A 27,727-nucleotide genomic window follows, 5' to 3' on the forward strand; every position below is an offset into this window, starting at 1 on the left:
TTGTGAGGAGGCCACCAAATCTCCTGCCCTCCCCGTGGGGATGCAGCAACGCTCCCTGTCAAATCCCGGGATTCACCACAACACCTCCAGAAACGCACACCTTTTCCAATAGCGGAGGTTGGTGCAAATCGCCTCAATGACAAGTGAAGGATCACTGGCTGGGTCTCTGCTCTTCCTTTAAAACTATCTGAGTGGAGTGTCGCTCTTGCAGCTGAACGCAGTGACCTGCGAAGGTGAGACCCACGTTTCGAATCCGTGCCTCAGATCGTACGGCTGTTTGATGCGGCAGTCTCGGTGCGGGCACAACACGCCGGAATGGGGACCTTTCAATCTTGCGATGATGCCCGGGACGTGTTGCTCGCCCCACTCAGAGTGCCTCGGGCTCCCATGGCAACAGTTCTGGCCCTGCTCAGGAGCCCAATTACTTGGCCATAGAACCGACAGTTCATCCCTGGTGTCCAATGCTGGGGTCTATGGGTCCAAATGAACCCCTTCCCACCACTTCATCACTCCCAATCAGCATGATCTTGCTCAATTTATCTAACTTTCCCTTCCCTGCATCTACTCTATTCACTTCAACCTCTCCTTGAGGAGGGGTCTTACATCGATTAGGGACTATCTTAGATTTATAACCTCAGACTTGTGATATCCCCACAAGTAGAAACATTTTCTCTACCCCTGCCCTATCAAACTCTTTAGAAACGTTAAAGACTTCCAGCAGATCATCTTCTCTTTTCTCGAGATCAAAGCCCCAGCCTGTTCAGACATTCCTGGTAATTACAACCTTTCAGCTCTGATATAACCCTTACTAATCTTTTTCCCACTTTCTTCAATGCCTCTATATTGATTTTAAAATATGTTAGAACATAGAACATTACAGCGCAGTACAGGCCCTTCGGCCCTCGATGTTGCGCCGACCTGTGAAACCCCTCTAAAGCCCATCTACACTATTCCCTTATCGTCCATATGCCTATCCAATGACCATTTAAATGCCCTTAGTGTTGGCGAGTCCACTACTGTTGCAGACAGGGCATTCCACACCCTTACTACTCTCTGAGTAAAGAACCTACCTCTGACATCTGTCCTATATCTATCTCCCCTCAATTTAAAGCTATGTCCCCTTGTGCTAGACATCATCATCCGAGGAAAAAGTCTCTCACAGTCCACCCTATCTAATCCTTTGATCATCTTGTATGCCTCCATTAAATCACCTCTTAACCTTCTTCTCTCTAATGAAAACAGCCTCAAGTCCCTCAGCCTTTCCTCATAAGATCTTCCCTCCATACCAGGCAACATCCTGGTAAATCTCCTCTGCACCCTTTCCAATGCTTCCACATCCTGCCTATAATGCAGTTGGATTTCTTGCACCCCCCGCCCCCAACATCTCCTGAATTTAGCGATGTTGGTATCGGAAAATGGAATATCCGCCTATTTCAGACATGGTGTCAATATTTCCTGGGATGGCAAACACTTGGAAGGAGGTTTCAGGACAGGAGCCAACAATTGGGCTCAATGGAGCATGGGGGAGGGGCTGTTCCAGAGCTTTGCTGGGGATAGGGGGTTGTCGATTCTGATCCCACCGGGGGGGGGGTCAGCCAGGGCCTGATCTCCATTTCGGAAGAGGAGGTTCCGATGACATTCCGATGGGCTGGATGGGAACAATTCCCTGCGCCTGGCCCACAGGCAGTGCTGGAAAAAAATGAAATGAAAATCGCTTATTGTCACGAGTAGGCTTCAAATGAAGTTACTGTGAAAAGCCCCTAGTCGCCACATTCCGGCGCCATCCGGGGAGGCTGGTACGGGAATTGAACCGCGCTGCTGGCCTGCCTTGGTCTGCTTTAAAAGCCAGCTATTTAGCCCAGTGTGCTAAACCGGCCCCGAATGTATCGCTTCCACGAAGCAGTCCTCACCTCCCTTTAGCTGCCGGGAAGCCTGACCATCCCTGGTTACACCTGGAAAACACATTAAATCTGAGGAATGGAACATTATTAGAATATTTAGATGACCAACTTGCCTCCAGGGTAGAGGTTGGTTGCCTGCCAGCAGTCATCCCCTCTGTTAAAGCTAGAGGTGGGGACGGGGTTCGAAATGGTCTAATTTTGACAACTCACCCAAACCAAACCCATCTGTATTTTGTTTGAGGGGTGGGGTGGGTTAACATTTCTCCCTCAACGATAGCGTCAAAGACTGAAGAACAAGATACTGGGGAAGATGACCAATTTAGTTGAAATCTGGGCAATTTTGTGCCTTTAGCTCAATCTCTCCCAGCAACTGGGTTAAGACTTTTGTGAAATTTCACTAAAGACTCTTAAGCCGGCACAAAGGATTTATTTCTGTCATCCTGAGCTCAATTGCGATTCAGAATCCAGAGATGAAAGGCTGGCCTATTAGCCCGTTTGCTCACGCCACAATTGAGGACAAACCTTTTCACCTAGAGGGCGGTGGGAATCTGGGAACTCGCTGCCTGAAAGGGTGGGAGAGGCGGGAAACCTCACAACATTTAAGAAGCATTCCGATCAGCATTTGAAGGGGCAGCACGGTGGTGCAGTGGTTAGTGCTGCTGTCTCACGGCGCCGAGATCCCAGGTTCGATCCCGGCTCTGTCCGTGTGGAGTTTGCGCATTCTCCCCGTGTCTGCGTGGGTTTCACCCCCAGAACCCAAAGATGTGCAAGGTAGGTAGATTGAACACTCTAAATTGCCCCTTGATTGGAAAAATGAATTGGGTACTCTAAATTTATATATTTTTTAAAATCAGCATTTGGTTAGGTGGATTGGCCAAGCTAAATTGCCCTTAGGTTAGATGGGGTTACAGGGTTGTGGGTAGGGTGCTGTTGCAGACTCGATGGGCCGAATGGCCTCCTTCTGCACTAAAATTCTATGATATTCTATGATATGAAAACTGCAGTCTGCAAGGCTACGAGCCAAGTGCTGGAAATGGGATTAGAGTTGATCGGTGCTTGATTGCCGGCACAGACATGATGGGCTGAAGGGCCTCTTTCTGTGCTGTAAAGGGCGGGATTCTCCTTCCCGCCAGCCGGCCAATGGGGTTTCCCATTGTGGGCAGCCCCACGTAGTCGAGAAATCCCCGGGCGTGGGTGCGCTGCCAGCACAATGGAGAAACCCGTCAACGGAGAATCCAGCCCGATGACTTTACGGCTATGACCATACCTCAATGCACTGTGATATATACGGTTTGAACTGTTGGCAGGAAGCGAATCAAATCTTTGTGGATTTGCTTGGTAATAAAACAAAAGACTTACCTTCACATCCCCCGCTTTCATCCTGGTCCCCTCCTTCCCGACAAAGATGTCATCAATGTCCACCAAAATATATCTGTCCAGTGAGAGAGATAATCTCTTTCCTGTGAGGAAGGAGACGGCATCCACGAAGACAAGCTTGTGGAGCCAGAAGTTCATGTTGTTCCCAAAGAGCACTCGCTGAATGCCATCGTGGAGCCCCAGGTCCTGGACCACCGTCGTGTGGAGCGCGGCGTCCACCTCCATGTGAGGGATATTCTCCGCCGATTTTGTTTTGGCAAGCAGGACAGGCTCGTAGGTCGAGTGGTTCGACTGGAAAACCGTCCAGTCGTCTCCAGGCAGGAGGCCCTTCTCGATCTCCTTCGCTTTGGTGATGTAGAGAAGTGGTGACTTGGGGTTTATGCTGCAGTCCTTGAGCCCCAGATTGGAATGGAGGAAGAGCGGGAACCCTTTCAGCTGAGCGCTGAGCAAACTATTTTCATTGGCCTTGAAGAAGCCAATTATCCCAACGCTGTACTCGATGCAGTATTTATCCAACAGTTCCCTATTCCAAGCATCCAAGTTCACATACTTTAAAATGTTCTCATATATCACGAGGATAAAGCGACCTCGGTCCTCGTCTGTCAAGGTGGGCATATCCCCCTTGCCAGGGGCGATTTCCGTGTGGTACTTAAACCGGCTGGACTCCAGGATCGCCACGATCTCCTGACCCAGCTGGGTGTACATGCTTTCAACAAAGACCAACACCACAGGGTCAGTCCGAGAAACATCCACGGGCTTCATGGGCCTTGTTGGGAATAGTCTGGACGGAGTGACACGGGAATCATCACAATCTGGACGCTGCACCTCGCTGGAAGGCTCAGTATCCTGCTTAGTACCGATGTACAGGTAATAGGCTGAAATAAACACAGTCAACATACAAAAGGCAAAGAGCAGCAGGAGCACCCCCTGCAGTGTAAGCTGTCGAAACAACCGCCGCAACCTGCCCAGCAAACTCATGCTTTACTCCTTCCCCGCTCTGAAGTTTTAAAAACAGTCCGATTGTTTTTGCCTCAAGAAATTAAAAATCTTCCCTCTTGCCCTTTCTTGCGTTTCACGTCACCATCGCAAATCATTTATCGCTGCTCCAAGCCGGGGTTTCGTCGGGTTGCCACGGAGATGAGATGTGCGCGCGCGCGCCCGCTCCCTCTGCTCCCTCAGGTCGAAGCTTCGGCTCTGCCCATCCTGCCCAAAGCTGGACCCTCTCGGCTGATAGTGAACCACGAGAGGCGTCCCAAATCTCAATCATCGATGAAATCGTTCACAGCTGGAGGAAAGGAAAACGCTCACCCTGAAATGGAGAGAGACAACAAACACCCAGTCACACAAAATATTCACAAGTAGGGGCTCCAGCAGCCACATTTTAGCCGAATATTTTCGACAAATTTAAAGAACACACGGAGGGCGGCACGGTGGAGCAGTGGTTAGCACTGCTGCCTCACGGTGCTGAGGACCCGGGTTCGATCCTGGGCCCTGGGTCACTGTCCGTGTGGAGTTTGCACATTCTCACCGTGTTTGCGTGGGTCTCACCCCCACAACCCAAAGATGTGCAGGTTAGGTGGATTGGACAGGCTAAGTTTCCCCTTAATTGGAAAAAATGAATTGGGTACACTAAATTTACATTTAAAAAATGAACACACAGGTTTATTTCTCTGCAGATACAATGCAAAAAAAAACAGGACAGGCATTTCTTGTTTGTAATGCTGAGTAAATTAGGCTGGTTTAGCACACTGGGCTAAATCGCTGGTTTTTAAAGCAGACCCAGGCAGGCCAGCAGCATGGTTCAATTCCCGTACCAGCCTCCCCGAACAGGCGCCGGAATGTGGCGACTAGGGGCTTTTCACAGTAACTTCATTTGAAGCCTACTTTCATTTCAATGAAAATTCTCACTCTCAATCACTCCCATTTCCCTGTGCCCTTTGCCAAGGTGCTGATTGTTGGTTAAAAGTAAATTACTGCGGATGCTGGGATCTGAAAGAAAGACAGAAAATGCTGGACAATCTCAGCAGGTCTGACAGCCGCTGTGGGGAGAGGAGGGAGCTGACGTTTCGAGTCTGGGTGAGCCTTTGTCAAAGCTAATTCTTTGTGGTTTGATTCCAAGGGTGCAGTAAGTACCTCGTCCAGGTGTCAATGGAGGATATCGCAGCCACACTTGATCCCTGTCCACACAGTAACCACCCCCCCACCTCCCAGGCGAAAACCAAATCTCATTGTTATTATTGTTGGGCTGTACAGTGGAGACAACAGGAAATGGATTTAGTTAACCGAGGAGTTAACTCATTTACCTTTGATGAACTACTTTTATTTTCAAATATACACGGTGTACAGGACAGCGAGCGCACTGTAATGTTTTTCAAATTAGGTCATTGTATTCAGTATCGTTCTGTTCATCCGCCCCACCTACTTCACTCCAAATGATCTGCCTGCACGACAGAATGAATCATCTGGGTTATTCTTGTGTCTAACATATTTGGAACTGAGAGGAGCCACCTGTCAAACATGTTAAAAATTGTGTATTTATCAACGTGACCATGAATAAAATTTCAAATGATCCTGTGCATCATTTGGAGGCTTTTATGGGTTGGGTTGTGTTCCCCCCCCCCCCCCCCCCCGAGGAACACTGTGCTGGATTCTCCGTTTCAGGGAGTCTGTCCCAACGCCGTCATGGAAACTGTGGCCTTTCCGGCCAGAAAAGCTGGCGTCAAAGGGCCACATATTCCCGGCCCTGCCGGGGGCGAGCAGGGAGGCGGAGTCGATCCCGCAGCTTTAGCTGCAGATACGGGCCCCCGCACTTCCGGGTCAGAGGCCGCGCATGCGCAGGGCGGCGGCCCCCAGCGGCTGCGACGTGCTCCATGGCCGACTCAAGACGCGGAACTGGACCTCGTAAATAGTGCCCCCGATCGGCTACGCGCCCGACCTGGACCACCCGCCCAAAAACAGCCTGGTCCCGTATGAGCCCCCCCCCCCCCCCCCCCCCCCCCCCCGGATCGGTCCACCCCTGACCATGGTGGCCGCGGGCTGAGTCTGCAGCCGCTACGCGAGCGTCTCGACTGGAAGGACCACATTAGATCCACGGCGTCAGGACTTTGGCCGGTTGGGGGTGGAGAACGACGGGGCGAGCCTCTGGCAAAGGCCGCAGGTAGGGGATACGCGGCGTGGCGTACTTCCCGGGCACGCCGCTCTTCGGGAGCCGGAGAATCGAGGAACCGGCTCCAGGCGCGATTTCTGCAACGAGGTGCGGAGAATCCAGACCATTATTCCTCACAAATTGTACCTGGACAGCAGCTTTTAGGTGATATCATGGAGCCCCGGTAGTGCGGAAGGAGGCTATTCGGCCCATCGTATCTGCACCTATGCAGGTCCCTCTAAACTCCACATTCCCGTGCAAACACCACTCAGACAAGGTTCGAATTCAACCCGGGTCCCTGGCGCGGTGAGGCAACAGTGCTGGCCACTGTGCCCCCGTGCAGTTGTCAGCAAAATCTGTGCAAGGATAGGAAGAGAGAAATGCAAACAAACCCAAAAGGTTTTGAATGAGCTTCGGGGAGCGGGCCACACACTGGCACATGGCATTTTATCCAGATAAACATCCAGGCAACAGATAATATCTGTATCGCTTCCATACTGAGTAAGGTCACTGAAGGAACATAACCAATGTTGAGAAACAGCAGCTAAAACTAACAAGGGCTGTGTTAATAAAACCATTTAGTGCCAAGAGTAAGGACAAGGTTTGACATTCAACAGGTTGCTGGTCAGCAGTGTTTGGGCCACTGTGCGCCTGCTATTTAATTCCCCTGACATACTGAGAGATGGAATGTCCTTGGTAATGGTGCAGAGGAGAAATACTAGAATCCTTCCCAGCCTAAAGAACCTCAGCGACGCAGATGGCCTCAATAAACGTGGTTTATGTCCTTTAGAACATTGTAGATTTAGAGTTGATACGATCGAGGGTCTATGAAATAACTGAAGGATTAGACTGTGTCCATATTGAGATATTTATCCAGTTTAATCGACTGGGGAGGCACAGGTTTAAAATGAGTGACGGTAAGGATAGGCTGAACATGGAGCAGTTCCTCACTTCACCAGGGAGTGACGGAGCCTCGTGAATGCATCCTCACCTGGCGCGGTGATCAAGTGCTGATTCAGAGGAATTTGGGGGCTGTTCCTGGGTGCAGAGGTTAAGTGTCCTCACAGGTAAATTTTGGCCCACGTCATCCCATGGGCTGGCCTTGACAAGGGCAGCAAGGAAGGCACCTCCAGCATTGCTGCAGGCCTCAGAGTGAAACAAGAGCCAAGACCATCACTGAGCCATTCCCTTCAATAAAACCTCCTCCTGCAGAGATACTGTAATGAAGGGCAGCAGACAAACTGAAGCCAGCCCCCGTCTTCAATAGGCCCCAGTGCCGGGAGGTTCTAGCCTGGCGGAGGAGGGGATTAATGAGAAATAATAACTTAAGACAAATTAAGACGTGTAACGAGCTGCAGCACTTTCAGTGGTATGATTAGAGGCTTCTGCAGATTACGTTCAAGAGTGTTAATTCCTACCCCAGGAAGGTTGGTTAGGTCCAGCTCTGATATGATCTCCTCAGCTGACACAGTACATGCCACAAATGGAAAATGCAGACGTCTCATCACGCGTTTCTCCACCCCCCCCCCCCCCCCCCCCCCCTCTCCCCACCCGAGGATTATCAGTCCGTTGCATTTTAAGGGACATTATTCCTGGGCAAAGACCCTGGCTCTCTATCCCTGTGTTGTCGACTGGGCCAATCTGAGTCACGGAGTACCCCAATACATCTGTGATTTCACCGAGAATAAATCTTTTCACTCCATTCTCATGAGCTGCGAAGCAAAAGGAAAAGAACAACACCCTCCCGCCCACTCCCTCTGGACACCAACGTTTAATCCTTTGCCACAAATCCTGCAAATCCAGAAATATTCCCACAATTGATATTTTGCATAACCTAAGGCTGCCAGCGCTTGCATGCAAAATTAATTTTGCTGAGAGGCGCCTGTGGTCGATGCTGCGAGTGGCGTGAATTTAAATTTGTGGGATATTAATAAAGCTTTTGATTTGCTCCGCAGATCTGTCTAAAAAAAAAACTCTCACAGTTACTCTGCGGGGCTGATGCATTAAAAGCAAGTGGGGACGTCGCTGAAGGTATGCTTGAACAGAGGGGATTGTTGAAAGCTCTCCAAAGCCTGGTGGGAAGGATTTTAGGGTGGAAGGGCAGAACGGCGGACGGGGCTGCCAGTAGGAGGCAAGACGATCACGGTCAAGAGGCGGAGAGGGCGCCTCCTGAGCGTATGCTTGCAAAGTACCTGGAGTGAGGACATGGGAGGGGTTTTGAAAACAAAAATGTTTGGCACTACAGATTTCGAATATTACTGAAACGAGAGACATGTTGCCGAACCTTTTAACCTTGCACGCATCCGGACAAACACAAGAATGCCAAATTTCAAACCATCACAACAATTTATACTGCAGGCGAAACGGGTACTGATTGGTTGGCAAGTCAACTCTGATATGGCTGAGGTGATGCCATGGAGGAAGCAATGAGGAAATATTGGCACACTGGACTCGAAACGCTCACTCTGTTTCTCTCTCCTCAGACGCTGCCAGACCTGCTGAGCTTGTCCACCACTTTCTGCTTTTAATTCAGATTTCCAGCATCTGCAGTAGTTTGTTTTTATTTTACTGTATAAATTTAAATCGTTTAACATTTGGTATTCTTCTGTTTGCCCTGATGAGTGCAAGTTGAAAAGCTTCAGCCACCTGCCTCTCTCTTTAGCCCTATTCAAAATAAATGTTCTTGAACTCAATTCACTGGAAACAAGAAGCCTGTGGTGTTTGATGAGGATATGGGTTATCATAGAATTTACAGTGCAGAAGGAGGCCATTCGGCCCATCGAGTCAGCACCGGCTCCTGGAAAGAGCACCCTACCCAAGCTCACACCTCCACCCTATCCCCATAATCCAGTAACCCCACCCAACACTAAGGGCAATTTTGGACACTAAGGGCAATTTATCATGGAACATACAGTGCAGAAGGAGGCCATTCGGCCTATCGAGTTTGCACCAACCCATTTAAGCCCTCACTTCCACCCTATCCCCGTAACCCAATAACCCCTCCCAACCTGATTGGTAATTGAGGGCAATTTATCATGGCCAATCCACCTAACCTGCACATCTTTCGACTGTGGGAGGAAACCGGAGCACCCGGAGGAAACCCACGCAGACACGGGGAGAATGTGCAGACTCCGCACAGACAGTGACCCAAGCCGGGAATCAAACCGGGGACCCTGGAGCTGTGAAGCAATTGTGCTAACCACTATGCTACCGTGCTGGTAGGGCTTCATGTGGGTGAAGGCACAGAACGTGGCAATCGGAGTTTTATTGGGATGCGAGTGTCAAGTGTAAGGGTCCCTCTTGCTCATTCCCTATTTATTCCTTTATTTCCCATTTCTTTTATTTTTGCCATTACATCTTTGATCCATGGATGATTTATGGACATGTGTCTTGAAGGCAACCTGTACCTTTAATTCCAACAGAATGTTCCAGAAGGTTAGTGCTGATTTAAAATGGTGATTGCAGACCAGTGACAGAGATGGGCCGGCATCAGTGACAACTTGGTTTGATTGATTGACTGGTGACCAATGAATTGGCCAAAAAAGTTGTGCTCTGGCCGGTAACAGGCGGTGATTGGATCTGTTCCCACTGGAATAAATTCTGGTTTCACTTTGACTCCCAGCTCAGAGGAAGGGCCATTGTGCTCTCCCCTCTCTGTTTGTCTCCAGAAAGGTTGTGTTTCGGAACTGGCAGGTGGCCTGAATAAATCTATGTACAGGAGAAACATCACAGGCTGTGCCAGCAGAGTCCGGAGCCAACCCAGGGCTGATTTGAACCGGCCAACCCTCTCTCCAGGAATGGCTGAGGCCTGGAAATAAACAACAAACTGAAAAGAGAGTTTGATGTGAAGCAAGGGGGCCTCTCCAGGAATAGCTGTGAGCAATACATTTCTAAATCACAGAGATGATCATTACAGGCTGCAAACCAAGGACTTACATCTACAAGCTGGCTGTGAGGAAAGTGTGCGAAAGAACCACTGTCTGAAGCAAAGATTCTTACCTCTGGACCTTCATCCTTATTATTTTTACCCCTTTCTACCCCTCTGTGTTTGTTGGTAGAGGGTGGAATAGTTAAGGTGGGCAGTCGGTATTAGATTGTCATTATCCCGTCGTATTTACTGCAGCTTTCTTCATTATTCTTGTTATAAATAAACAGTAATTGTGTTTCAACTTACACAGCTGATGACTGTAATCATTAGGCAGCTATGGGCCAAAGACTTTTTCTTTATTCTTCCATAGGATCTGGGTGTCTTTGGCAAGGCCCTAATTGTCATCCTTAATTGCTTTTGAAGAGAGTGGCTTGCTATAGGCCAGGATTCTCAGGGGGTTTGACAGGGTCGATGCTGAGAGGATGTTTCCCCTTGTGGGAGAGTCTGGGACCAGAGGGCAGCATCTCAGAGTGAGGGGTCACCCATTTCAGACAGAGATGAAGATGAATTTCTTCTCTAAAGAGGATAGTGAATCTGGGGAATTCTTTACTGCAGAGAGCTGTGAAGGCCGGGTCGTTAAGTATGTTCAAGGCTCTGACACACAGATTTTTAAATCAGTCAGGGAATCAAGGATTGTGGGTTTAAGGCGGGAAAGTGGAAATAAGGATTGTCACATCAGTCATGATCTCATTGAATGGTGGAACAGACTCGATGGGCTGAATGGCCCACTTCAACTCCTATGTCATCTGGTTGGATGGGGCGGGATTTTCCCCTACCCGGCGGGGCGGGCAGTCCCGGCGCTGAGGAGTGGCGTGAACCGATCGCAGGCCAGGCCACTGTGGGGGCACCGCCCGGGGCCAGATCCCCCCGCGCCCCCCCGGAGGCCGCCTGCAGAGCCAGGTCCCGCCTGTAAGTACCATAGAACATAGAACATAGAACATTACAGCGCAGTACAGGCCCTTCGGCCCTCGATGTTGCGCTGTCCTGTGAAACCCCTCTAAAGTCCCTCTACACTATTCCCTTATCGTCCATATGCCTATCCAATGACCATTTGAATGCGTTTAGTGTTGCCGAGTCCACTACTGTTGCAGGCAGGGCATTCCACGCCCTTACTGCTCTCTGAGTAAAGAACCTACCTCTGACATCTGTCCTATATCTATCTCCCCTCAGTTTAAAGCTATGTCCCCTCGTGCTGGACATCACCATCCGAGGAAAAAGGCTCTCACTGTCCGCCCTATCTAATCCTCTGATCATCTTGTATGCCTCAATTAAGTCACCTCTTAACATTCTTCTCTCTAACGAAAACAGCCTCAATTCCCTGAGCCTTTCCTCATAAGATCTTCCCTCCATACCAGGCAACATTCTTGTAAATCTCCTCTGTACCCTTCCCAATGCTTCCACATCCTTCCTATAATGTGGCGACCAGAACTGCACGCAATACTCCAAATGCGGCCGCACCTACGCCGGTGGGACCGGCCTAAAACGGGCGGCCGCTCGGCCCTCGTGGGCCGGAGAATCGCCTGGGGGGGCCGCTGCTGGCGGCTGCCGACCGCGTGGCGCGATTCCCACCCCCGCCGATACCCCGACGCCAGAGAATTCGGCAGCCAGCAGGGTCGGGATTCACGCCGCCCCCCCAGTGGTTCTCCGGCCAGTCAAATGGACATTGCTGGGAATACAGGCAGCTCACAAAGCAGGCCTGTGCTAAGAAGCCCATTGAGGCAATGGGTCATAATTAGCTGTGGCGGAGCAGCATCCGTCGCGGGTTAGACTCAGCTCTACAAGTTTAAGTTCTTCAATGGTTTGCTTGACTGGCGGCTTGAAGTGGTGACCAGGGCAGTGAGAAAACTCCCCAGGGACCTCGGGTAACTGGGCAAGCAACCACGCATCTCCTTAACCAATCACACTGAAGGGTCGTGAATAAAAATAAACAGCGCAATGTTTGAGCTGGGAGCGCGAATGATAATAGGTGAACTCAATGTCAAATCAGGTACAAAATCAGGTGGAAAGTAACAAAAAGGACTGAATTTTCAGTCTGAGGGTGGGGTCCCGATATAAGGACCAGTTCTGGGTCCTGACCTTGCGCCGCTATTTTCAGAGTGACTAATTGAAAGGTCGGCGAGGGAGGGCAGCACAGTGGTGCAAGTGGTTAGCACAGTTGCCTCACGGCGCCGAGGTCCCAGGTTCGATCCCGGCTCAGGGTCACTGTCCGTGTGGAGTTTGCACATTCTCCCCGTGTCTGCCTGGGTTTCGCCCCCACAACCCAAAGATGTGCAGGGTAGGTGGATTGGCCACGCTAAATTGCCCCTTAATTGGAAACTCTAAATTTAAAAAAAAACTATTTTAAAAAAAGGACGGCGAGTTGGGCTTGCTGTCCAATCAGGGTGAGCAGGTGGGCTCCCAAGGCTTGTGGGTCAATGGGAGCCCCTCTTCACATCCCCCCCCTCCCCCTTTCCGCTGCTCCCCCCAGCAATCACAGGTTGGCAGCCTCGCTTGCTGAGGTAGAATCGTTGATCTGAAGAGGGAGAGAGGAAGACGACCAGGTAAGTCTTTCTTGTCTCTAAAATAGCCATAGCCACTTGGCTACTATCATGGAGCATCAACCTATGGCCTTTAAAAAAATCTCCAATAACAATGAATACCTGTGATGTGGAGATGCCGGCGTTGGACTGGGGTGAGCACAGTAAGAAGTCTTACAACACCAGGTTAAAGTCCAACAGGTTTGTTTCAAACACGAGCTTTCGGAGCCGTGCTCCGAAAGCTCGTGTTTGAAACAAACCTGTTGGACTTTAACCTGGTGTTGTAAGACTTCTTACAATGAATACCTGAAGCAATGAGACTCACTCCATTTTCAGTGCCTGAGAGATTTATTTGCAGTCATTTACTCTTCGCAGATTACCAAAAGAATCCCTGAAGACTATAAATCTCTCTTTGTTTGAATCCAGCCAAAGGAAACATGCATCGATCAGAAATGGCTTCAAGACCAGCTTCTTTCCTCACATCAGACCAGTGCTAACTCTCTGTGGCAAATTTAGTTTGTACCCACCGCACAAGTGTAGCAATTTTACACAATTCGATGCAGTGCAATGCTGCGGTGGATATCGAGACCCTGCATTCACAAAGGTACACAGGAACACAGATCGGAAACTGCGGGAATTCGCGTTTAACTGTCTGAAGTTGCATTAAAAAAAACAGCGAGTGCATGAGCCTCGTGGCGATATTGAGAGTCAAATCCTGTGCAGTCACAGGGGGCATGGTGCAGCTTTAGACCTACGCAACAGGTTGGGATAGTTACCGGATTCAGAAATTAGGCTGTGCTAACGATACTGACGATAATTAGTTAATTAAAAATTGACGGTAGATAACATATGGCTGGTTTAGCTCACAAGGCTAAATCGCTGGCTTTTAAAGCAGACCAAGCAGGCCAGCAGCATGGTTCGATTCCCGTACCAGCCTCCCCGGACAGGCGCCGGAATGTGGCGACTAGGGGCTTTTCACAGTAACTTCATTGAAGCCTACTCGTGACAATAAGCTATTTTCATTTTCATTTTCAATTGAGCTCTCAATGAGCCAGCTGTTGTCGGCATCCGACCTAGAGTGGTTTGACTGAGCCATTCCCTCTTACACTGCACAAGGTGACTGGCAGTCTGGCAGAATAGCAACTGCCAACGTGCGTTTTCTATTCCCCTTTCTCGGGATAACCAGTTAAAACAGGTGTAAATTGGAAAACTGAGTAGGTCATGGGGATTATGTCAGTGCGACTCTAACAAATGGCAGGGCAAAACTACGGCTTTCTGATCAGAAAGTTCTGGGGCGGGATTCTCCGTAGACTCAGATCCCTTCTAATGTGGAAAAGCCAGTGGCCAAGTTGAGACGTTCAACAAGAGTTAGGAAGTCACCTGATCGATTACCCCGATGAACGTGGTTTTGAGATCCCTCGCTGTAACTCTCTTTGTCTGTATGTAATTGTAAACAAGAGTATTTTTGTTTCTGTATTTCGGGGTTCTGGAAGGGAACTTAAGGGGGGAGGAATGTGGTAGCGTGGCCCCTTTAAGGGGCGATACTTTGTGGGTCACGTGACGGGTCTGGTAAACACCACTAGTGTTATATTGTATGTATTACGGCACTGCCCGTATATTACAGGTACCACGGTAAATCCCTGCCTGCTGGCTCCGCCCAGCAGGCGGAGTATAAAAGTGTGTGCTCTCCTGCGCTGCTTCCATTCTGGTTCCAGCAGCGGGCGGCACAACATCTCGTGCAATAAAGCCTCAATAGTTTCACCATTCTCGTCTCGTGGTTATCGACGGTACATCAACGGGCCCTGAGCCTATGGGAACACGGCTGTGGTGAATGTGTAACCACTATAATTCACACTGTACATTACTGTGTCCCTGTGGGCTCCATCTGTGAGCCGTTGCGCGGCTCTGCCCACAGGGGGAGATGAGGAGCTTGTACAGGGCTCCACCCTTGGCTCCGCCCCCATCAGGAAGTATAAATGCTGCGGTCCTGCGTGTCCGCCCTCAGTTCAACACAGTCGCAGGCAGGCTTAGTTGTAAGCCGATTAAATTGATGCGACCATCAATTCAATCAGAGGCATGAGTTGAAGTAAACTGTGGCTTTAATCGGCTTACAGCTGAGCCTGCCTGCGACTATGTTGAACTGAGGGCGGACTCGCAGGACCGCAGCATTTATAACTTCCTGCTGGGGGTGGAGCCCTATACATTCTCCTCATCTCCCCCTGTGGGCAGAGCCGCGCAACGGCTCACAGATGGAGCCCCCAGGGACACAGTAATGTACAGTGTGAATTATAGTGGTTACACATTCACCACAAGGGCACGTGAACGTTAACCTATCAGGTGTTTAGGTGTGGATCTGGCTGTTGGAGTTCGATCACAGTTAGCCCAGCAGTCGTGGGAACACGATCTGTGCAGTCGTTATACTGCCCTGTGTCCGGAGTTCTTCTTATTTCAATAAACCTCTGATGTGTTTTAACATGGCCTCGAAATATAACAGTCACTGAGCATAAAATGGCCGCTGTGTTTGTTCACATAACAACAGCCAAACACTGATTAGCTCATTTCACATGAGGCATCTTCACAACCTCTGGGAGGTAATGATAAAACAAAACAGCTTTGTTATATTTCGGCTTTTTCCTTTTGCTATCACTCGAACAAATCGTTACCTTACACGACGTGGACTGCAGAAGTTCAAGAAGGCAGCTGGATGCCACTTCTCAAGGGCAATTAGGGGTGGGCAATAAAGACTGACCTGACCCACCTCCTTTGAACACATACTACACTTCTAAACAAACAGCCCAAAACATCGACATACAAATCCTCTGATAAATGGGAAGAACAGCTTCTGTAATCACATGAGCGAGCGTGCAATGGGAGGAAGTGCTTTGTACATCACAGACAGCCAATTGCAATACTTCCTCAGCCATTTGAACCTCGGAATGGCAATTAGGACAAGCACCAATTTATCTTGCAAAATGTCACAGCGAAGGTTTTGTCACAGCCCTGCTGGGTATATCTCAACTCCATGAGGAACAGCTCGTGACAGACAGATAGGGTTTAGTCCCTGAAGCATCATAAAATATTCTCAGGCTGTAAATATTCCAAGATCGCTCCGGTTAGCTTCATTAATTACGGGCAGCTAAAGACTCTTGTTGGTGATACTTATGGAAGAGAGCAAACAGGGCTCGGTCCCTTCTACACAAAAGGCAGCCCAGCTACAGTTTGGGAAATAGTCCCACAATCTACATAGAAATATAGGCCGGGGTTGCCCCTTTGCAAGGCCGCCCCGTTACCGCTGCCGGCAAGACTCCCGCCCAGGGTCACGAACCAGCATTCAACACTGTTTTAACTCTGCGGATTTAGAGTGGGAAATATTTATTTGCCTAAAGCCAAGTTGGAAGCACTCCTGTGTCGGCTACGTGGGGCTGGGGGACAGGCGACGTTCCAGGCTGCTATCTGCATGTTTCCTCAATGGTGTGAAAGAAGAGAGATAAGGGGGAGATTTTCCGCTCCCGTTTTCAGAGGGGCGTGTTCGGCAGTCGAGCGGGAAGTCCCACGGGAGACCTCGAATGCGATATACATTGGCGGAATTTTCCATTCCGACTGTTGCCAGCACCCACCCGCCAATGATATAACGGGAATACTGACATTGAATGGCAATTTGAATACATTTAAATGTAATTATTAAGCCTTTACACCTCATAGTTCCCCCCCCCCCCCCCCCCAACCTTAGATTGTCCATTTATGTTGGGGTGTGAGGGCACGACGACGTGAATCATGACAGGACTCCCACAACCTGCACCTGGCGAGAAGAATCCGCCAAGGAGTTCAGGTGAGTTCTTGGCTCTTGGGGAGAGCGTCATGCCCGGGCACTGCACCCTGGCACTGCCCACTGGCATGGGGGGGGGGGGGCTCCATGTGGAGGCCGTTCTGCAGGATGTCTGGGGGTTGCTGTTTGGGGAGGAAGCAGGGTTTCGGTGTTTAATTTTTTGTAGTAATAATAATAACAATCTTTACTAGTGTCACAAGCAGGCTTACATTAACACTGCAATGAAGTTCCTGTGAAAAGCCCCTAGTCGCCACATTCCGGCACCTGTTCGGGTACACAGAGGGAGAATTCAGAACGTCGAATTCACTAACAACCACGTCTTTTGGGGCTTGCGGGAGGAAACCGGAGTTCCCGGAGGAAACCAACGCAGACACTGGGAGATTGTGCAAACCTGAGAGGGCTGATTAAGACTTAATTTAACGTCTGACCCAATAGACAGCAGCTGCAGCAGGGTAGTGCATCCTCAGTGCTGCACTACTCGTGGTAATACCATTGTATATATATGTGTGTGCCTCTATTAGGGGATGTACAATAGTACCTGCTATTACAGGTTTGTTGGTAAGCACCTGCATAGTTTGTCAGTAAGCCCCTGCTGGCTAGCTCCGCCCACAGGGAGCAGTATAAATATCCATGAGGTCTCCTGAGCTGCCATTTTACAGCTCCACTTGAGGGAATAACATCTCACGGTAATAAAGCCTCTTTTGTACCATTTTGTGTTTCTGTGTGCAATTGTTAGCGCATCACTACTGTATCACTGAATTTTGATAAGCCCTGAAGTGGGACTTGTGAACTTTGCTCTGTCCCTGGGGAATCGATATAGTCAGTGTGGTATTGCTGTGAAATGGCATTATGCACTCTCATTTTTACCCCTCAGACATTATGTTCTCATCTCACATTAATCAAACCTCCAGTGACTTGGAGGGATAACCTACCATGTAATGATCGGAGGCTTGATATCTAAACTGACATTTCCAGTGTAGTACTGAGAGAGTGCAGTACTGTGGGAGTGCTGTACTGCGGGAGTGCAGTACTGTGGGAGTGCTGTACTGCGGGAGTGCTGTACTGCGGGAGTGCAGTACTGTGGGAGTGCAGTACTGCAGGAGTGCAGTACTGAGAAAGTGCAGTACTGAGAAAGTGCAGTACTGCGGGAGTGCAGTACTGCGGGAGGGCTGTACTGCGGGAGGGCAGTGCTGCGGGAGGGCTGTGCTGCGGGAGGGCTGTACTGCGGGAGGGCTGTACTGCGGGAGGGCAGTACTGCGGGACTGCTGTACTGCGGGAGTGCAGTACTGCGGGAGTGCAGTACTGCGGGAGTGCTGTACTGCGGGAGTGCTGTACTGCGGGAGTGCTGTACTGAGGGTGTTCAGTACTGAGGGAGTGCAGTACTGAGGGAGTGCAGTACTGCGGGAGTGCTGTACTGCGGGAGTGCAGTACTGCGGGAGTGCAGTACTGAGGGTGTGCAGTACTGAGAGAGTGCAGTACTGCGGGAGTGCAGTACTGCGGGAGTGCAGTACTGCGGGAGTGCTGTACTGCGGGAGTGCTGTACTGCGGGAGTGCAGTACTGAGAGAGTGCAGTACTGAGAGAGTGCAGTACTGAGAGAGTGCAGTACTGAGAGAGTGCAGTACTGTGGGAGTGCTGTACTGCGGGAGTGCTGTACTGCGGGAGTGCAGTACTGAGAGAGTGCAGTACTGCGGGAGTGCTGTACTGCGGGAGTGCAGTACTGAGAGAGTGCAGTACTGAGAGAGTGCAGTACTGAGAGAGTGCAGTACTGAGAGAGTGCAGTACTGAGGGAGTGCAGTACTGAGGGAGTGCAGTACTGAGGGAGTGCTGTACTGCGGGAGTGCTGTACTGCGGGAGTGCTGTACTGCGGGAGTGCAGTACTGCGGGAGTGCAGTACTGCGGGAGTGCAGTACTGCGGGAGTGCTGTACTGCGGGAGTGCAGTACTGAGAGAGTGCAGTACTGAGAGAGTGCAGTACTGCGGGAGTGCAGTACTGAGAGAGTGCAGTACTGCGGGAGTGCTGTACTGCGGGAGTGCTGTACTGCGGGAGTGCAGTACTGCGGGAGTGCAGTACTGCGGGAGTGCTGTACTGCGGGAGTGCAGTACTGAGAGAGTGCAGTACTGAGAGAGTGCAGTACTGAGAGAGTGCAGTACTGTGGGAGTGCAGTACTGAGAGAGTGCAGTACTGCGGGAGTGCTGTACTGCGGGAGTGCTGTACTGCGGGAGTGCTGTACTGCGGGAGTGCAGTACTGCGAGAGTGCAGTACTGAGAGAGTGCAGTACTGAGAGAGTGCAGTACTGCGGGAGTGCAGTACTGAGAGAGTGCAGTACTGCGGGAGTGCTGTACTGCGGGAGTGCTGTACTGCGGGAGTGCAGTACTGCGGGAGTGCAGTACTGCGGGAGTGCAGTACTGAGAGAGTGCAGTACTGAGAGAGTGCAGTACTGAGAGAGTGCAGTACTGTGGGAGTGCAGTACTGAGAGAGTGCAGTACTGCGGGAGTGCTGTACTGCGGGAGTGCTGTACTGCGGGAGTGCTGTACTGCGGGAGTGCAGTACTGCGAGAGTGCAGTACTGAGAGAGTGTGGTACTGAGAGAGTGCAGTACTGTGGGAGTGCAGTACTGAGGGAGTGCAGTACTGCGGGAGTGCTGTACTGCGGGAGTGCAGTACTGAGAGAGTGCAGTACTGTGGGAGTGCAGTACTGAGAGAGTGCAGTACTGAGAGAGTGTAGTACTGAGAGAGTGCAGTACTGAGAGAGTGCAGTACTGAGAGAGTGCAGTACTGTGGGTGTGCAGTACTGAGGGTGTGCTGTACTGCGGGAGTGCAGTACTGAGAGAGTGCAGTACTGAGAGAGTGCAGTACTGAGAGAGTGCAGTACTGAGAGAGTGCAGTACTGAGAGAGTGCAGTACTGAGAGAGTGCAGTACTGAGAGAGTGCAGTACTGTGGGAGTGCAGTACTGAGAGAGTGCAGTATTGCGGGAGTGCTGTACTGCGGGAGTGCTGTACTGCGGGAGTGCTGTACTGCGGGAGTGCAGTACTGCGAGAGTGCAGTACTGAGAGAGTGCAGTACTGAGAGAGTGCAGTACTGTGGGAGTGCAGTACTGAGAGAGTGCAGTACTGCGGGAGTGCTGTACTGCGGGAGTGCAGTACTGAGAGAGTGCAGTACTGTGGGAGTGCAGTACTGAGAGAGTGCAGTACTGAGAGAGTGCAGTACTGTGGGAGTGCAGTACTGCGAGAGTGCAGTACTGAGAGAGTGCAGTACTGAGAGAGTGCAGTACTGTGGGAGTGCAGTACTGAGAGAGTGCAGTACTGCGGGAGTGCTGTACTGCGGGAGTGCAGTACTGAGAGAGTGCAGTACTGTGGGAGTGCAGTACTGAGAGAGTGCAGTACTGAGAGAGTGTAGTACTGAGAGAGTGCAGTACTGAGAGAGTGCAGTACTGAGAGAGTGCAGTACTGCGGGAGTGCTGTACTGCGGGAGTGCAGTACTGCGGGAGTGCAGTACTGAGAGAGTGCAGTACTGTGGGAGTGCAGTACTGAGAGAGTGCAGTACTGAGAGAGTGCAGTACTGAGAGAGTGCAGTACTGAGAGAGTGCAGTACTGAGAGAGTGCAGTACTGAGAGAGTGCAGTACTGAGAGAGTGCAGTACTGAGAGAGTGCAGTACTGCGGGAGTGCTGTACTGCGGGAGTGCAGTACTGCGGGAGTGCAGTACTGAGAGAGTGCAGTACTGTGGGAGTGCAGTACTGAGAGAGTGCAGTACTGAGAGAGTGCAGTACTGAGAGAGTGCAGTACTGAGAGAGTGCAGTACTGAGAGAGTGCAGTACTGTGGGTGTGCAGTACTGAGGGTGTGCTGTACTGCGGGAGTGCAGTACTGAGAGAGTGCAGTACTGAGAGAGTGCAGTACTGAGAGAGTGCAGTACTGTGGGAGTGCAGTACTGAGAGAGTGCAGTACTGAGAGAGTGCAGTACTGAGAGAGTGCAGTACTGAGAGAGTGCAGTACTGAGAGAGTGCAGTACTGAGAGAGTGCAGTACTGAGAGAGTGCAGTACTGAGAGAGTGCAGTACTGAGAGAGTGCAGTACTGAGAGAGTGCAGTACTGCGGGAGTGCTGTACTGCGGGAGTGCTGTACTGCGGGAGTGCTGTACTGCGGGAGTGCAGTACTGCGGGAGTGCAGTACTGCGGGAGTGCTGTACTGCGGGAGTGCTGTACTGCGGGAGTGCAGTACTGAGAGAGTGCAGTACTGAGGGAGTGCAGTACTGTGGGAGTGCAGTACTGAGAGAGTGCAGTACTGCGGGAGTGCTGTACTGCGGGAGTGCTGTACTGCGGGAGTGCTGTACTGCGGGAGTGCAGTACTGCGAGAGTGCAGTACTGCGGGAGTGCTGTACTGCGGGAGTGCTGTACTGCGGGAGTGCAGTACTGCGAGAGTGCAGTACTGAGAGAGTGCAGTACTGAGAGAGTGCAGTACTGTGGGAGTGCAGTACTGAGGGAGTGCAGTACTGCGGGAGTGCTGTACTGCGGGAGGGCAGTACTGAGAGAGTGCAGTACTGTGGGAGTGCAGTACTGAGAGAGTGCAGTACTGAGAGAGTGTAGTACTGAGAGAGTGCAGTACTGAGAGAGTGTAGTACTGAGAGAGTGCAGTACTGTGGGTGTGCAGTACTGAGGGTGTGCTGTACTGCGGGAGTGCAGTACTGAGAGAGTGCAGTACTGAGAGAGTGCAGTACTGAGAGAGTGCAGTACTGAGAGAGTGTAGTACTGTGGGAGTGCAGTACTGAGAGAGTGCAGTACTGTGGGAGTGCAGTACTGTGGGAGTGCTGTACTGCGGGAGTGCAGTACTGCGGGAGTGCAGTACTGTGGGAGTGCAGTACTGAGAGAGTGCAGTACTGTGGGAGTGCAGTACTGAGAGAGTGCAGTACTGTGGGAGTGCTGTACTGCGGGAGTGCTGTACTGCGGGAGTGCAGTACTGTGGGAGTGCAGTACTGAGAGAGTGCAGTACTGAGAGAGTGCAGTACTGTGGGAGTGCAGTACTGAGAGAGTGCAGTACTGTGGGAGTGCAGTACTGAGAGAGTGCAGTACTGTGGGAGTGCTGTACTGAGAGAGTGCAGTACTGTGGGAGTGCTGTACTGAGAGAGTGCAGTACTGTGGGAGTGCAGTACTGCGGGAGTGCAGTACTGCGGGAGTGCAGTACTGAGAAAGTGCAGTACTGTGGGAGTGCTGTACTGAGAGAGTGCAGTACTGAGAGAGTGCTGTACTGAGGGAGTGCAGTACTGCGGGAGTGCTGTACTGAGAGAGTGCAGTACTGAGAGAGTGCAGTACTGTGGGAGTGCTGTACTGAGAGAGTGCAGTACTGCGGGAGTGCTGTACTGCGGGAGTGCTGTACTGAGGGTGTGCAGTACTGCGGGAGTGCTGTACTGCGGGAGTGCTGTACTGCGGGAGTGCTGTACTGTCAGAGGTGTCGTCTCTCAGATAAGATTTAAACCAAGTCCCCATCTGTCCACTCGGGTGGACGTAAAGGTTCCTGTGGTTTTCAGGAAAGAGCAGGGGAGATCTCCCCTGTATCTGGTGAATCTTTATCCCTCAGCTCACCACATTTATACAGACGATTTAGTCATTGTCCCATTGCTTCCTCGGGATGTTTGTGTGCACGGGTTGGCTGTCCAGTTTCTGACGTTACGGTTACATCATAGCAACCATGAGGACGTTTAACGCAGAGACTTTGTCGGCAGAAATGCGCCTTGGGGCCTCCCTGGATGCGATATAAATGCAATTTATTTTTGTAAATGTGGCTCGGGGCAATACAAACAACAATGTTCTGATCCATAAGATGAGATACGTTCCAGATCTGGAGTCAGCACATCCCAGAGGAATTGCCCCATTGAGGAGGTGTATACTTGCTGCCTTTGACCAGTTTGATGCTTGTTGCACTTTGCCTTCTTTCATTCTCAGTGATTTTTCTGTGGCCAGATTTCTCCTATCCCCGTCTCTCCCGTTAGCTTTGACTCCGTGTGGGGGTTCTGGTTCCATCTCGATGGTCTTGGAAGTATATGCGGTCCAGCCAGACATTTTCTTTCCACCCCTCCTAGAGTGTGAGGGTGTGCCATAGATGCTCTCCCCACAACCTGACTGGGGGTGAAGGAAGAACTATCAGATTCCACCCTCTCTCCGGTGCTGGGTCAACATTTACCCCTCAACCGGCATCACGAGAGAAGATCACATGGCCATTATGCCACTGCTGTTGGTGGGAGGAGGTGGGGTTAGTGGTATTATCACTGGGCTGGTATTGCAGAGACCCAGGTTCGAATCCCACCATGGCAAATGCTGAAATTTGAACTCAAGTGGGCGAACAGCCTACTCCTTTTCCTATTACTTATGGTCTTATTCTACTGTCCTTCAAGGCCACAGCTACCTGGGCAGCACAGTAGTACAAGTGGCTAGCACTGTGGCTTCACAGTGCCAGGGTCTCAGGTTCGATTCCCCGCTGGGTCACTGTCTGAGCGGAGTCTGCACATTCTCCCCCTGTGTGCGTGAGTTTCCTCCGGGTGCTCCAGTTTCCTCCCACAGTCCAAAGATGTGCAGGTTGGGTGGATTGGCCATGATAAATTGCCCCTTAGTGTCTAAAAAGGTTAGGAGGGGTTATTGGGTTACTGGGATAGGGTGGAAGTGAGTGCTTACGTGGGTTGGTGCGGACCCGATGGGCCGAATGGCCTCCTTCTGCACTGTATGTTCTATGTCTATGTCAATAAAAATCTGGAATTAAAAGTCTAATGATGGCTATGAAACTATTGTCGGTTGTCGTAAAATCCCATCTGGTTCGCAAGAGCCTTTTCTGGAAGGCAATCTGCCGTTCCTGACCTGGTCTGGCCTATATTTGACTCCAGATTCACAGAAATGTGGTTGACTCGTAAAAAGCCCTCTGAAACGGCCGAGCGAACCACTCAGTTCAAGGACAATTAGGGTGGGCCACAAAGGCTGCCCTCGCCATCGGCGCCCACATCCCATGAATGAATAAAAACAAAAGCTTGCAGTGCACAAAATGGCCACTACATTTCAACAGTGTAGTAAAACAGTGACTACACTTCAGAAGTGTGTCTTGGCTGTGACGCTTTGGGTTGTCCTGAGTGTCATGATATGTATATTGACTATCCTGCCTGAAGCATCTAAATCCTCGAACATTTCGCTGCCAATCCTGTCCCTCCCTCAACCAAGCCTCTGTAATAGCAATAATATCATAGTTCCAAGTATTAATCCAAGCTCTCAGTTCATCTGCCTTACCTGTTATACTTCTTGCATTGAAACAAATGCACTTCAGGCCACCAGTCCCACTGTGTTCAGCAACCTCTCCCTGCCTGTTCTTCTTCTTAGTCTCACTGGCCTTATTCTCTAGTTATCCCTCAGTTACTTCACCTGCTGACCTACTGTTCTGGTTCCCACCCCACTGCCACAGTAGTTTAAACCCTCCCGAGCTAGCAAACCCCCCCCCCCCCCCCGGCCAGGATATTGGCAAACCCCCCCCCCCGGCCAGGATATTGGTTCTCCTCCAGTTTAGGTGCAACCCTTCCTTCGTGTACAGGTCCCACCTGGTCCGGAAGAGATCCCAATGATCTCGATAACTGTTACCTTCTCTCCTGCACCAGACCAGAGTTTCGTGCAGACTCGAAACGTCAACTCTGTGCGGGATTTGACAGTCCTTCCCGGCGGCAGGATCTTCCAGCCCTGCCGAATGCCACCCCCTGCGGCGGGATGGGCGAGCCACGCAAAACGCCAGGACATCAGCGGGACCTGCAGATCCCAGAGGCGGCCAATGGCGAGGCGCCTCCGTCACGAGAAGACACAGACCTGTTGAGTTTATCCAGCATTTTCTGTTTGCGTTTCAGATTTCCAGCAGTATAATTAAACAATGCTACACCTTCATTAAAGCTTTATATCCTAGGTAGGTTTAACATTACACATGCAAGCTTGGAGGGAGAACGGCGGGGGAAGGGGGGTGGGGGGGGGGGGAATGAATGCCTCCTTTAAGCTCCGGCAGTGTTGACAATGCATCACATGATGATACTCACCGAATCTATGCAAGTCTTGCCGACAACTTGGCAGGAATGAATTCCTTTTTGGTCTCCATGACAGCACAGCGGCTACGTCACTTCTTAGCTGGTAGGACAACGCGATGCTCTTATTTGGAGGTTTCGGAACAGCTGAAAGAAGAGAGGAGAGATTAGCTTTCCCATTGAAAGAATCTCTCATTAATCCACCGGCAAGAATCATGAGCGAATATCCAAACCAAGACTATTAACCCTTAGAGACACAGTTTCTCAACTGGAATTAAAATCACATTTTCTCTTCCTTCTACACACACACACACACACACAGTCACCTCAAATTTTGCGCTTATTTATTCTTCAGCACAATCCAGTCACTGCCAAACTTTGTGTGAGTTTAAACAGGGCGTGCCTGTTTAGCTGAAGATCATCAGCTGATTCTCCTGGAACCCGTCCACGCGTTTCTAGGTTTCTTCAATTCACAGCTTGTCAGGCTGGGATTTAAACTGTGGACAACTGGTCCACGGTTCAATAAGCCATTATGCTCCCAGCAATTGCTGACATGGTGTCGTTTGAATTCTGCAGAGAAGAACATGAAAATGTCGGCGGAGCGATGGAATGCCTGGGTGGTTAACCACGTTCATTCAGGGCACAGCAGTCGCTTGATCAGCACTCCTGTGACCAATGTTCCCTCAGATTTCTGTATGCTGTGCTTGCCTGGTCTGCTCCTGCGTGGTCTCTTTGAGGACCTTTGCCAGGCCACACATTCACATATCTTAAAGGGAACATTGCTTGCGTGTGTGTGGCCTGCTAGTTCCCAACTGCTGTGCAGCTGCGGACCCATTCACCTTAGAGAAGACATTATCTCTGATTGCGCTCAACATCCAGACTCTCCATCAGCAGCACGCTGTGGCTGCAGCACATCTGAACGACAGGATTCTCTGCTGCGGTGCCCCAAGCCCACTCCGCACACCTCCTCCCCCTGCGACTTCCACCCACCGAGAAGGACGTGAACTGGAATATTATTGGACGCCATCACCGTCGAGCCACGCACCAACATCATTGCTGGATCAATAAACTGGGTTTTTACACCCAAGGCCATTGTGGAAGGAGGTCCACCACCTTCACAGGGCAACCAGAGATGGGCACCTTGCCAAGAGTACCCCCATCCCGAGAACAAAATAAAACATAAACAATGAAAACATGCTCTTTGGTAATTTAAAGATTTAATCCTTAATATTAAGAACAAATATACAGCACAGGAACAGGCCCTTCGGCCCTCCAAGCCTGTGCCGATCATGATACCACCCTTGGCCAAAACCCTCAGCACTTCCTATTGCCGTATCCCTCTATACCCATCCTACCCATGTATTTGTCAAGATGCCTTTTGAACGCTGTTAATGTATCTGCTTCCACAGCCTCCCCTGGCAACGCATTCCAGTCACTCACTATCCTCTGTGTAAATATAGTGCCTCACACATCTCTAAACTTTGCCCCACAAACTTTAAACCTATGCCCCCTGGTGACTGTCCCGTCTACCCTGGGAAAGAGTGCCTGCCCATCCACTCTATCCATGCCCCTCATAATCTTGTAGACCTCTATCAGGTCACCTCTCAACCTCTGTCGTTCTAATGAAAACAGTCCGAGTCTATTCAGCCTCTCCGCATTGCTAACACCCTCCAGACCAGGCAACATCCTGGTAAACCTCCTCTGCACCCTCTCCAAAGCCTCCAGATCCTTCAAGTAGTGTGGCGACCAGAATTGTGCGCAATATTCCAAGTGCGGCCTTACCAGGGTTCTGTACAACTGAGGTGAGAAGGGAGAAATGCAAATGGGTCCAGAGGGGCAATTGTTTCACACCGAGGGTGGTGAGTGTCTGGAATGAGCTGTCAGAGGCAGCAGGAGAGGTGGGTACAATTTTGTCTTTTAAAAATCATTTACGGGCGGAATGTGGCACAGTGGTTAGCACTGGGACTGCGGGGCTGAGGACCCGGGTTCGAATCACGGCCTTGGGTCACTGTCCGTGAGGAGTTTGCACATTCTCCCCGTGTCTGCATGGGTTTCACCCCCACAACCCAAAGAAAATAATAATAATCTTTTTATTGTCACAAGTAGGCTTACACTGCAATGAAGTTACTGTGAAAAGCCCCTAGTCGCCACATTCCGACGCCTGTTCGGGTACACAGAGGGAGAATTCGGAATTCTCAGCTGGGACAGGAATTGAACTCGCGCTGCTGGCCTTGTTTTGCATCACAAACCAGCTGTCTAGCCCACTGAGCTAAACCAGTCCCCATGGATTGGTCACAGTAAATTGCCCCTTAATTGGAAAAAAAAATAATTGGGTACTTTAAATCTATAAAAAAAATAAAAAGCATTTAGACAGTTTTTTGGCTCTATGGGTATAGAGGGAAATGGGCCAAATGCGGGCAATTGATGGTTAAAAACTGGGTGGCATGGACATGTTGGGCCGAAGGGCCTGTTTCTATGCTGTAAACCTCTATCTGGAAAGAGGCCTGAGGGACAGGACTGAACATAATGAATCTATCAGTTTTGTTGAGATGTTTGGTTGCCCCCTAGGTATGAGTCTGATAGAGCTCCTGTCCCAATTGAAGAATTTGTGATTCTCAGTCCGCACGTTTTGACTCTGTGCTGTCAGACTCTGGAATTAATACAGGTGTCCCCACAGCCTGAAACGGGAGAGTGAGGAAATGTTGCCACTGTACACTGTCGAATCTTTCAACTAACCAACTGAAATAGAGGGAGAGTGAATGAGCAATAAAGAACAAAAGAAGGAAAAAACGGACAAGAAAGATAGCTTGCATTGTTCGTTTCGTGTCACGAGGCCACCTCAAATTGGTTGACAACCAATTCGATATATTATTTTAATTGTAGTCACTATTGGTAATGGGCAGCCAATTGACGCACAGCAAGACCCCAGAAACAACAATGTGATCATTGTTCTTTTCGCTTTGTTGGTTGAGGAATCCAGGACGAGGGCGGGGTGTGGGGGGGGG

At 50.4% G+C, this 27,727-nt stretch overlaps 1 protein-coding gene across 4 annotated transcripts in view; it reads right to left on the bottom strand.

The window, feature by feature from the left end:
* ndst1b (N-deacetylase/N-sulfotransferase (heparan glucosaminyl) 1b) overlaps positions 1 to 27,727 on the bottom strand; it is a 266,179-nt gene that overhangs the window by 82,887 nt on the left and 155,565 nt on the right. For 2 of the 4 annotated variants that reach the window (XM_038796232.1, XM_038796233.1), the window contains 2 exons: positions 24,738 to 24,869; positions 3,261 to 4,587 (listed from right to left, as the gene is read on the bottom strand). In XM_038796232.1, the coding sequence (XP_038652160.1) occupies positions 3,261 to 4,256 (996 nt within the window). In that variant the 5' untranslated portion in view covers positions 4,257 to 4,587; positions 24,738 to 24,869. Of the gene's footprint in view, positions 1 to 3,260; positions 4,588 to 6,570; positions 6,674 to 24,737; positions 24,870 to 25,048; positions 25,244 to 27,727 lie in introns of those variants that run through there. The other 2 variants (XM_038796234.1, XM_038796235.1) reach the window with 2 other exon arrangements.

Source organism: Scyliorhinus canicula, chromosome 4 (assembly GCF_902713615.1).
Source record: "Scyliorhinus canicula chromosome 4, sScyCan1.1, whole genome shotgun sequence".
Taxonomy (NCBI): Eukaryota; Metazoa; Chordata; class Chondrichthyes; order Carcharhiniformes; family Scyliorhinidae; genus Scyliorhinus; species Scyliorhinus canicula.